Raw genomic sequence first — 12,486 nt, 5'->3', positions numbered from 1 at the left:
TGGATGTGGAGAACAGTGTCGCAACTCATGGGTTCTTCAAACTGATTATTTTCCATTTTGATTCCACCTTCAGATTGTCCTGGAGAACAGCAGTCGAGAAGACAAGCATGAGTGCCCATTTGGTCGAAGCAGCATCGAGCTGACAAAGATGCTGTGTGAAATTCTGAAAGTAGGAGAGCTACGTAAGTTGATCTGTTTGATCTCTACAAACTGTGGAGTGAGTTCAGTGATACCTGAGTTTTTGCAATGCAAGAATTTTCTTCCAAGAAGCATTTCTTCATATAGTTACACATAGAACAGTGGCACTTGGAATGACTACGTCTGTTTTCTCTCTCTCTTACTAGTTCATGGCATCACAGAGATGAGGGTGGAATAGGGGAAATGGGGATCTATTCTTTGTCTCTCTTCTATAAGAAGCAGGACAGTTGCATAATTTCTAGAGGAAATTCAGTTCATTTCCCATCAGGTAATTTGGTGGAGGAGACTTTGTGGTTGCTACATTCCATAACCTTGTCCATAGGTTGGTTTTATATAGGTATCACGATCATTCTTTGTGGGATTGCTAATCTAAACTGATACATCCCATTTTCTATTAGATATCTGAAGCTCTATCTAAATATCAGATGATAGACGTATAATTTACTCTGAAAGTGTGATATGAAATACTGTATTTTAATAGAGAGTAAACAAGCTGTCTTTGGCTTCAATTACAGTCCCTTGACAAATTGTTAGATAATATCAAACGGAAGAGCATGCCTGTATCTTCATTAGCCTGGAATGTTTGTGTTTATCGATATGTATAAATTTCAGTTACCCATCAATAATATTTTGGATCCAGCTGCAGTCTGTTTTGGCAAGCTCTACCAACAGGTTTCATTTTCTCCTTGCAGAAGCAGGGGGCACAACTGAGATACTTTGCTTCCCTCAGAGACATCCTCCCTTTGAATTTTTTTCCCTACTAAAGATATTTTTCTTTTATCTTTACACCCAAGCCCATGAAATGTAATGAGAGAAGAGCAATGTAAAAGGCAGAAAGAGAGCCTGTAGGTATCGTTGTTCCTACTAGCCCTGCAACAGGCATCAAAAGGTGTTTTAAAAGTATGATTTTGCTGTTGATATACTTGAAGCTTTTAAATATAATGTCTTGAGAAAATTTATTGACCAAAAAAAAAAAACCAAAAAAACACCCAAAAAAACCTGCCTCAGACATTCTCAACCTGTGCATTTCTTGCAGCTTCCACATTGATATTTGTGCTTGACAGACCCAGACAAATGAGACAATATTGGCTTTTGAATACCATCCTAAGTAAACCAGATATATTAAAGGACCACATTCACTATGTCTACAAATAAAGAGTTTAGCAACTATTTTAGATGTTTGGCAATGATAGTGTGTTGTATAAGGTTCAGACTGTAGCAGACACGACTCTTTAAATTAACCTTACTGCTGCAGTTGAGGTGTCTAATGCCAAATCACGCATGACAGATCTGTCTGATTTTTTCTGCTGGTAAATGTAGGAGGGACATATGATCTCAATAAAACTGTAAGCCTACTTGAAATAAGTGCTAAAGATCAACTTTATTTTTACAAATGCGCAGAGGAATATCTAAAATCAAAAGGACAGCTTTGTACATGGTGCTTTAATGCATGACCCATCACTCCATGGGATTGCACTGGAATTTGTTGCTAAAAACGATGATTGATCTTGAGGTTAGCCAGGTGTCTCACATTTCCTCCTTGCAGTGTGATAATTCATTTGATAAATAAACTTTTTTTTTGCCACAGACAGGTCTGTCATCTGTATATGCAAGGAGCTGTATGTTGATGATTTGCTATGTATGATACTGTTTGTCCTGATTGCTTCTAACTTCTGCAAATAGATCCTTTCATGTTTTAATTTTTTCCTTATCTTTTTTTTTTTAAGTGGCGACTGTGAATAAAATAAGAGGATTTGGGGCTCAGTTACCATATGTAGAAAATACTTTAGTTTTAAAAACAAAATGAATTGTCATATTTTAAAATCTGGTTTTTGTTTTGTTTGTGAGTTGGTTGTTTGGTTTTGTTGTTTTGGCGGAGGGGTGTTTGTGGGTTTTGGGGTTAAAAAGAAAACTGAAAAGTTCCTTGAGGATAGCTCTGGCTAAGGGATGTTACCTGCTAATGTTCTGAAGCCACTTGTTTTGGTGTTGCTGAGGCTGCAAGTCTCTGGCATGCTTGGTGTGCTGATATGCAGCAGGCTCTTGTAGTGGTCATTTATAGGTGTGGGATGTTGTAAATGTGATGGTACTAAGGAGAAGCGTACTGGTGCTTCTGTTGATAGAAACCAGATGTAACATGACTGACTTCTGTGAAGTCATGCTGATCTACACCCACAGAACATCTGTCTCTGGATGCAGTAATAGGTCTGTGTTGTGGCCTTATATTCACAGAGGACAGAGCTAAGGTTACTTCTAACTCATCTTGACAATTCACCTGTTCACCAGTGTGCTTCCTTAATGTTTTTTTTAATGTGTAACTCTAATTGTCATTTGAAAAGGCTGTAATAAAATACACCTTTAAAATAATGTGCAGAAAATAGATTTCCTGAAAATGGCTGTCGTGGATGCACATTTAAATGACCTGTGATCAGCAGTATATTTTGATAAGAAATGCAAACTAAAACTGACAGCTCAGGAGAATGTACATTAAGGTTTATGCTTCACTTGAGATTAAATACTGGATTGCTGAATAGGCTTGGACATCTTAAAAACCAGTAGTTATAGTTCAGGGCAAAGATGTCCCCATTAGTTTGTATGTGGTAGGTTTCAAAATAAGTATTTAAGGTGGCCCATGTTTCTCCGGATACTCAAAACTCACCATTGTTGCATTGCAATGGAGAACTTTTTTTCCTAACAGTTTCTGAATTGTATCATTTCAAAGCCACAATAAATGACCTTTTGCTCATGAAATATTCAGGAGTAGAAACTTTATTTTAAAGTGCAGAGTAGATAAAAGCTGCTAGATTGTCCATTATTTATGAAGAGCACTTTAATGCTGATTATATTCCCCTTGCTCCACCATATTAAATACCTTTGGGCAACAAGAAGACATTTTGCTATTTCTTTTTGGTCCTCTCAAGCACACATTCATCCCAGAAAGGACTCACAAGACAGTGTTAAAGGCATGCTATTCTACTTTTTGTATATCCACACATCAAGGTTCTGGACTTCTTAATTCTTTGACTTTGATTCCAAAATGTCCATGACTCGAAAATTCATCTCCTTTTCAGCAAAGCATTTAAGTGTATGTTTAGATCCTGTGTAAATAGAGAAAGCTCAAGTGCAAGCTGTGAGTTGAGCATATGGTAAATGCTTTACAGAGGTGGACTTGCAGAGTAGAGGAGGTAAAACTTAAGAGGAAGGTTGGTGTAGTGTTTTGGTAACATGGAAGCTAGAATGCAACATATAAGCCTCTTCACTAAAACTTCTGATTCAGGAAAGAGTGGGATATTTAACCATAAATCTTTTAATTTTGCATAGGACAGAATGTCTTCAATGAGTACTTGCCCAGGCACTCATCTTAGCAAACACTGTAGTAATTCTGATTTCTGCAGTAATAGCTTCCTTTGTATATCCTGTTGAACAAAAGGATTTTCTTTTTGTCCTCTGTATCTTGGAGATGATATCAGACAGGAATGCTGGGACCCAGTGGTCAATCTTCCTCTTCCTGTATAGTTAGGTACTTAGACACTCCTTATTCCTAGTACACTGACAGGTTTAAAAGAGGAGAAAAGGTGAGCCATTCATAGTTCCTCCTAAGTAGCTATGAAAGCTGAGGTAACCTCCACCTTCCCTCTTATTCAAGTTTTAGTACATGTCATATATGCTCAGAGGAGAAGGAATACCCACGATCAGACTGCCAGCTTTGCTGGGAGAGAGTAACATTGCAGATAAATGTAAAAATTAAAAATGAGATCCAGAAAGCCTTTGACCTTCCAGAATTGGAGTTAGTACATTTAATGGGAGATTAGGAGTTCATTAAACCTAGTACTTGTCATGAGTGAGAAGCTCACCATTTTGCATAAGTAACCCCAATGCTCTCTGATCTGAGCCTACAGTGTCCAGCTCTCTACACCTTTGCTCAGCATGTGACACTGTTTCTACCCTCAATGTCCCTTGAAACTCTCATTCCTGGTGGGAAATGGTAGTGGAACATGTTACCTGATTTACACAGAGCTAGTAAAACTTCTTGGACTTGTTGCCTTCTTTCCATACAGGTTCTAATGAAATTGTTTAGTATTGAAGCAGGTGAAGAGGCTTGCACCTGGCAGAGGAATGGTAAATTAATACTGTGTACACCCAGGAAAGACAGTGCTACCAACAGAGCAGTAGTCTAAAGATGTTCATAACAGTATAATATTGATTAGCATATATCATCATAACATTATGATGATTATGTATGTCCATTATTACTGCATGCCTGAAGTTCTTCTGTAGTTAAGGCATGTCAAATTTCATCTATTTTTCAGTACATTTTTGAGGAGAATATATGTTCAACTGCCAATGTTCCTATTTGATTGTTTTGATTGATGGTGTTTTTTGGGGCTTTTGCAAAAATCTACACTCAAGTTTTAGGACAGACCACAGAGGTATATGCCACATGTCAGATATCTATGTATGGATTGTCCTGAATCTTCTATCAGATAAATATCTTCACTGAGGTTTTGGGTTTGAGATTTTTTGCTTTTCTGGCATGAGAAATTTAATTATCATGAGATTTCTTAGAGTGAAATTAATTTACAGGATTTTTTTTCCTCAAAAGAGAAGATCTAAATGCAATTGTATTTTCATGCACTTGATGCAGTTGTGCATGTTTTTGCTATAGATTTCTTGCTGCAGTTATTGCCCAGGTCCAAGATCCACAATCAAGATGCTCTAGAAATTCTTACATTGGTGTCCCTTTTTCAGCTAGAATGCACTGAGCATTAGAAGGTATACAGTGATATTCATGGTTATGCCCACTGAGATGAAGGTAATCAAATCTCATGCTTTGAGGAATAAGCTGATTGCTGCAAGGGTCAGGAAGCACTTTTTCTCTTTGCACAATTTTTCCTTTGCCTTGCACAATCCATAGTGTGCAGTGTAGTTTGTTTCTATTGGCTTTTCCCTGGAAGCACATTGGTCACTTCAGGATCAGCATTCCAGACCTGAGGGCTCATGTGGTTTGATTTTCCTTTTGCTACAGCAAATGCAATATTTTTATGACTGAATGTCATATTTGAAATGATTTTCCCCTTGCTTGAAAGCTAATTGCCTTTTTATGCTCCTCTTCCATCTCCTTAAGTTTAAATAGAATAAAGCCCTAGAAAGAATAAATAAAAGAAGAGATTTTCATTTACAGGCATTGTTCTGGCATTTCTTCTTGTAATTTCATTTTCTGGAGGGCGAAGAATTTTATGAGTCAAATGTTTGTTAGGAAGTTGAAAAACTTTTCTGGTCAAAGAGTTATTTAGTGAAAGGTAGCAATTTTCTCTTTCATCATGAGCTTTCATTATGAATACCATAAAAGAATTAAAAAGATATTCTAACCTCCTTTGTTGTAGCTTTTTGCTGCATTTGTTCTCTACCTATCCACCTTTTTGTCATCTTGCCCAAACCATCACCACAACAGATAACTCCTTTTCACAACAAAAATTGTGAAGGCTATAAGATAAGCAACATTGGAAAACTGGTTTGTAGCAGGGAAGGGGGTGGGGGGAATATTTCCTTTGGAAGCATTGCTTGCAAATTAGCCATTCCTGACTTTATGGATATTAAATATGCTTGTCCTTCTTAATGCAAAACTAATAACTTGCTGAGTAGTCTAAACTGTACTTTTCTTTTGTATGAAAGCAGAATCTTATTTGATTGAACAGAGCTCTCTGTTTGCTAGCACAATCCTACAGGAGAGACAAAATTAAGCTTTATTTTTCAAGGGAGATGATAATTTCTATGCAATTAACCTCTTCTTACTCTAAAAAGACTCAGTCTCTTCATGGTTATAGCAAAGTGTGAAGTCTCTACAAAATTTCTACTGTAATATGTGAGAATATGAGCAACGGAGCTGCAGATACCTTCTAAGCAAGATGTTTGACTTTTACCTGAGACAGATTTAGGAATGTTATTTTTTATACCTGGTACTGATGGCTTCAAAGCTGATACAGCATTGCCTGCTGGGTCAGTTAGCTGGAAATGCTGCCCTGCCCACTTTCCTCTAGTGTTTTTACCTGCTACTGTCTGCCCTATGTCTGGTCTTTGATTTCTTTGGAGCAGGGATCATAACTTGTTTTGTAGGTGTGAAGTGCTTAATCTTATTGAGGTTTTGGTACGCGGTTCTTTAGCTTCTTTTAAATTGCATTTACTCAGTTTTAAATATTATTATTAATACTAAAGAGCATTGTGCAGGGACAGCAATTCAAAAAACACTTAAGGGCAAGAAAAAGATGTGGGTGTGGGGATTTTTTTTTTTTTAAGAAACTGATTAACGTATCCAAAATACAACAAAGGTAGTTTGATTAAGACTGAAGAACACCTTTGTCTGGTATTGAAATGGGTAGCAGGAAGATCTTTCAAGATTTGAAATGTCAAGAGGATTTTCAAGACCTGAAAATTAAAATCTCATAAATTCAAACTGGGAATAAAGTGTAAGCATTAGCTGTAAGGGTGCTGAACTAGGGAACTAGTGGAACAGAAAGCTGAAAAATGATGAGAGGAGAAAAAAGAAGTCATGATGCTGATTTTCTGCAGTTACTGAAAGTTGTAGCTTGGGCAAATTTGATACCATGATAGAATAACAGCTGTAATTTGTTTCAATGTGATTACTGGAACTCAATTCTAGGATTTCTGAAATTTTAAAAATAGGCTATAGTGCATAATGTAGCAACTTAAAAGTCTGGGCAGATGTGACAATAAGCAAGAAATGTTAAAGTAAAATAGGAAAAATATTTTTAAAAAAATCTCCAAAATATCTCCCATTTCAGAAACTGTGCATCTCTTCTGGGCCTGTAAAGCTTTGTTAGCTGTTTGTTTGGCGCTCCTTGGTTTCCCAAGAACATAAAAATTTCTTTCTTGCAATGCCAAACCTTGGAACAGGCTGTTCAGGAAGCAGCTGAGTCACCATTTCTGGAAGTATTTAAAAGATGGGTAGGTGTGGCACTCTGGGACATGGTTTAATTATGGACTTAGCAGTGTTAGATTTGCAGTTGGACTTGATTACCTGAGAGGTGTTTCTGGCCTTAATGATTCTGTGATTCTAATCGTGCCTTGAAGAAGGAAGCAGTAGACAAAACCTTGTAATAAAATTCAGGAGTTTAAAATTCACGTGAAATGCAGAGGAAAGGAGCTTCAGAGAGCTGAGATGTTTGCTGCTTTTCTGGAGCAATTTCTGTACATTTTAAGGCAACTCATTGTTCGCAGACATTTCAATTCTGAGCAGGTTGAAGTTAAGAGAAAAATAATCTTTGAAACCATTTTTTACCTCCTAATTTCTTTTTATGGTAATATTTTGTAAATATAGATTTACTAAAAGTAGCCATAATCTCTTGTATTTTTTAGCAAACTATGCTTCAAATCTTAAAGTTAGCCCTTAAGGTTTCACAGCATTGCTGTGCATCAGACTGGAAATTTTGCAGCTGCTCCTTTTTGAAGAGTAAAGTTGCTTAATGAATTGTACACAGAACTGAGCAATATATAAAAATTCAATTTTTTATTAAATGGCAAGTTTTAGTGTATATTAATGTTGTTTTGTGTATTCCAGACATGTTTGTGTTGGCAAAGGTAAAGACATGTTGCAAGTGAAGAGGTGCACCTGTTCCAAAGAAAGGTGGAATGATTTTGGGAGTTGAGGACAATTGCATTAGCAGGATCTCTGATGAAATGAGCATTAACTACTGTCACCCTGATTTTTTTAAGATTTTCTAAAGCCTTCTGAGTTTACATTCTTGTAACAAACTTTCTCACACACTTTCTGTAAATAACTTACTGTTTTTACATTGCTTCATATAGGCGGAGAATTTGATAGACTAGTAGTTTGTCCAGTGTCGTTGGAGAGGTGGCACTTCCACCCTCCAATCCACTGGCACCTTTGGAAAACTATGAATGCTAGAGTCAGAAAATAAACTTCCCTTTTTTACCTTTACAATAGCAGTGGCACACATCATGTTTTCTCATGTCCTGTAGTAACAAACTTGATTTTTTTGGTTCCCAAGACGAGGCTGGACTTGCAAGGGCCAGTAAATGTTTAGCATTCTGGGAAATGCACAAGGCCTTGCAAAGAATACTCCCTTCACTGAGCAGCTGAATATCCTTTAACAGTCCTTTACTAGCTTGCCTTTGAGGTAGTCAATGCACCATTGATTGTCTATGGTTATCCCTGCACAGGAAGCTTCATGGATGCTTGCAAGGCACTGGAGCCACTTCTGGATTGCTGTTGACTGTATTGTCAGGTCCTCAGTCAGAATGCTTTACTCTCTTAGGCTTTTAAACTTTGTTTATTTTAAGAAAAATAGATACCTTTTTAAACTCTGAATCTGCAAGGGGAGCTTCAGAGTTCTGCAAGTATTTCAAATTCAGATTGCCAGGCATCTGAGAGAGAAGCCTGGACAGGGTGCCCTGGTGCAGTACTCTCCAGGGGTAAGGCAGGCCCTGAGTACAGCTTAGACACATCTGTCTGAAGCTTTACTTTGATAAACACATGCTGCTTCTGGAGCCACATGTTGTGCCCTGTAAACACACTGCTAATGTTTATTTAGGCTGATACAAAAACCTTGGTTCTGTTGCTTGGTGGACCAAACAGGTGAATGCACGTGTTCTCAGGGGAAAAAAACAACTAACCAAAGATTAAACCAGAGACTAGTTAAGTTTTGTCATATAATTGTGCTTATGTTTTGACACCACACAATACTGTGGAATGCTACTTTAAACTTACTGATCATATACCCACTTGAAACTGGTAGTAGAATTGTTTTAATGGAAAGGTTATATTTAACCATCAATCATTCCTAATATCTTAGAAAACGGCATGTGCTTGGTTTTTTTTTCTTTGCAAGAGTGTTTTCTCAGGGGTGATCAAAACAATGAAAATGAAATAATTAGAGCCTGAGGTCTTAATATATTTTCTGTAAATTATTTACCATACACTATAAATATTTAATTCTGTCAAACTGCCCTTAATGTATTTTGTTGTAAAACTCTGACAGTCAAACTCTTCTTTGCAAGTAAAAATAACAGTAATAGTGAGTAACCTGAATGACTAGAGCTATGCTGTGAAGGTGACACAGATTTTTAACATTGGGTTACTAATGTTATGTATGTGTTGAAATACCATCTGTCACCTTCATTTCTGTTGAAATGCTTCCTAATGAAAAGCTTAAGAAAAATAGCTTCTTACAATTAAACTTCATTTGCCCTTTTTGAAGAAGCATAGATTGGCTGGAACTGGGGCAGGAGAAAGCTACAGACCCTCAGGCCTCTCACAGGCCTTAGAGATGTTCACATTCAGCAACAGCTTTAAATAGTGTTGGCTAAGTCAAATGAAAACAGGAGTCTGTGGGGTTGCATTTTGTTCTGTTCCAAGAAGAAGGATTTAAAAATCCATGCTTAAGACTGCCCTTTCAGCTCTGTTTTGTTACTCCACAAGTTCTATTCCATATTCCTTGACTGGCAGCAACTTTGTATAAATGTTTAAATGTCATGAATGAATTTTCATTGTATTTTTCTTTATATGTGGGAAGGAATTGAATTTCTTGTTTCATAACATTTCTGGTCTCTTTGTGCTGAAGTTATGTCATGGCTATCTTTCGTAAAATGAGAAATAGCTTCCATGTAATTTTTAAATAAAAAGCTTTAATACCTGAAAGAAATGGAGAGGGAAGAGTGCTTTTGATTTTTGGAGAGGAATTCCATGTAGCCCAAAAAACTGGCTTATGGCATTATAACAACTGTAATTGTGATGTAGTGTTGTGGGGTGGAGACAGGAGATGAAGCCATGACCTGCTGAAAACTTTGCATATGAGTCACATCACTCCTGTAGGGCACTGGAAATGTAAGTGATGGCACCACTGGCACATTTTCAGCTAATGTAACTGCACTTCCTATTTTGTTATTTCCTGAGAGTTTTGAAACATGATGGCCCTAGTTCTTCTCAAGGCCTTACAGTTCCTCTCATATTTCCTTTCCTTAGCGTGTCAGGAGGTCCATATAGGCTCTCAGGACACCTCTCAGAAACAGCAGTCTCCTGTAATTTCAGCAGTTTTTGGACAACTTGGAGCTGCATTCTTTGTACACATTAGTTGTGTGCCTATGTGTGCTGCTAAGTCATTAGAGGAATATAATTACATGCTTACTCCAGGATCTCATTACAGTGTGTATTTCGTTAATAGGGAGACACGAATGCAGGCACCCATGCAGATGCTTGGTCTTTGTCTTTGAAGCCAGGTTGTCATACTAATCTAGGCTCCTGTGATTTTGTATTTCCTCTGTTGGGGATATTGTATCAAAGTTGAGCTTTTTTTAAAGAATTATTAGATATGTAAATGCTATCTGACAGAAGAGTTGTTGGCTGCCAGTGAACGCCATTTAATGTACTATGTATGTCCTGGTGGCACAGAGTGCTGACACTCTCTTCTGGATCTTTCCAAGTATTTTATAAAGGAAAAAACTGTGGCCCCAGTTAGATATATCCTATTTTTCCCTTATGCTTTATTTGTTACTGAAGTCTGTACACACAGTTTATTCTTTCTCTTGCAGTTTCAAATGCTGTGCATTAACAGACCTAAGGCCTCCAGCACTTCTAGGTTCCCACTCTTCAGGACTAAGCACTGTGCTTATTTTTCCTGAGCATTTGTGTTTTATATGTGCACAGCTTGCTAATAATTCCCCAAACTGGCTGGTAGCTCTATCTTCTCCCCTAATTACCACTACAGAGCATCAGTTTAATTATTCTATCAAGCCTTTAATAAAGGACTTAAAACATCCATCAGCTCTATCCAGATTTGTTGTCTTTTCACATCAAAGACCCACTTGCTAACAGACACTTAAAAAAACATAGCATAATGATGCTAGCTACAGGCACGTATGAAGTGACTGATAAGTGTTGGACTCTTTGTTCATCTGAAGTAGGTTATCGAGACACAGAAAATCATTGCTTGTTTGTGTACATGTCAGTGGGAAAGAGGTTGCTGGTGTAACGCTGCCTCTCAAGCTTTTTGCAATAAATTTTCTTCTGGTGGATACTAAGTTCTGTTTGATTGTGCTTTGATTGGCTGTGCCTCATTTTTATGTTTGTAGCTTTTTAGCACAAATATTTGCCTAGCAAAAGTCTGGGAGAAGATCTCTGATAGTGAATTCCTTGGGCCTTTCCAAGCTCTGAATGACAATTAAGCACCAAACTTACCAATACAGAAAGCACAGCAAATTGCTTTATAACCACAAATTTCACTTGTGTTCATCTTGTTATTGATAATATATTTTGTCCTTCATGTGTTTAGTTCTCCATAGTTTTTGGTATCTGGCACAGAATACAATATGTTCATCACAATCAGTAACAGGACATTGTTTAGCTGTACAAAATGGAACACTATAGAATTCAGCATGGTTTTGTCACAGGGTGCAGCAGAGCCTGTAGAACTGAAATTCTCATTTTCCAGGTAGGCTGCGCAGTATCTCAGTGAATAGCTCAGTTGTTAATCATTTGAGGTTTTTAGAGTGCTGGCAAGTACCTGAGAGATCAAAGAAACTTCAGGAGATATACCTAATCAGGAAAAGTTACCTTAAGTCTTAAATAGGCAAAAAACTGACTGAGCCATAACACAGGACTGTCATTGCTAGTTTTGTTTAAGGTAGATGCTGTTATCAAAACAAACAGAACCATTTTTTCAGAGGAAAAAGTCATCAGAGCCAGTGCCAATGAAAAGAGATTATGAGGAAGTGAATGGTTTTCCACAGAAAATAGTTTTGAGTATGTCTGTCTAGGTCTGTTTTATTAGTTAATCAGGATACAATTACTTTTAAATTAGGCTTTGATTTTTATGCTTTGCAATACAAAAATAAGACTCTTAACTTGAAAAAAAAAATATTCAACTCACAAACAAGAAATGTCTCCTTTTGGATTCTTAAGAAATCTCTGGTGGGACATAATCAGTAAAAGTGGAAAATGTCCAATCTCTCTTCCATTTTTTAAAACATTAAGCATTGAGATTTCAGAGGTAACAGTTTTGCAGGTATCAAAGACACTGTGTGTGGAGCTATGGTGGAAGCTGACCATTGCCATGAAAAACAGTGAATTGTCTATTATAAAAAGTTTTCAGACTGTAAGGACAGTGCAAACCCCTCTTTTTTACTTTTATTGCCAACTTTTCTTATATCACTTTTTCCCAGATATGTTATGTGAGGGGCTTGTGGTAAGATTAGAGCAATTCCTACCATGACCGGCTGCAAGGTGCTGTTAGATCCCATGGCCCTGATAGCAGCTAA

General features: G+C 37.2%; 1 protein-coding gene and 1 long non-coding RNA gene across 5 annotated transcripts in view; one reads left to right on the top strand and one right to left on the bottom strand.

Moving 5' to 3' along the window:
- ELMO1 (engulfment and cell motility 1) overlaps positions 1 to 12,486 on the top strand; it is a 303,043-nt gene that overhangs the window by 154,624 nt on the left and 135,933 nt on the right. For all 4 annotated transcript variants that reach the window (XM_053976921.1, XM_053976912.1, XM_053976927.1 and 1 more), the window contains one exon: positions 74 to 182. In XM_053976921.1, the coding sequence (XP_053832896.1) occupies positions 74 to 182 (109 nt within the window). The remainder of the gene's footprint in view (positions 1 to 73; positions 183 to 12,486) is intronic.
- Positions 1,560 to 2,305, bottom strand: LOC128807007 (uncharacterized). Its single transcript, XR_008437018.1, has 2 exons — positions 2,153 to 2,305; positions 1,560 to 1,931 (listed from the first exon to the last, which is right to left on the bottom strand). It is a non-coding gene; the product is annotated as an uncharacterized LOC128807007 (long non-coding RNA).

The sequence above is a fragment of the Vidua macroura genome, chromosome 1 (genome assembly GCF_024509145.1).
Source record: "Vidua macroura isolate BioBank_ID:100142 chromosome 1, ASM2450914v1, whole genome shotgun sequence".
NCBI lineage: Eukaryota > Metazoa > Chordata > Aves > Passeriformes > Viduidae > Vidua > Vidua macroura.
This window is presented reverse-complemented; position numbering and strand designations above follow the sequence as displayed.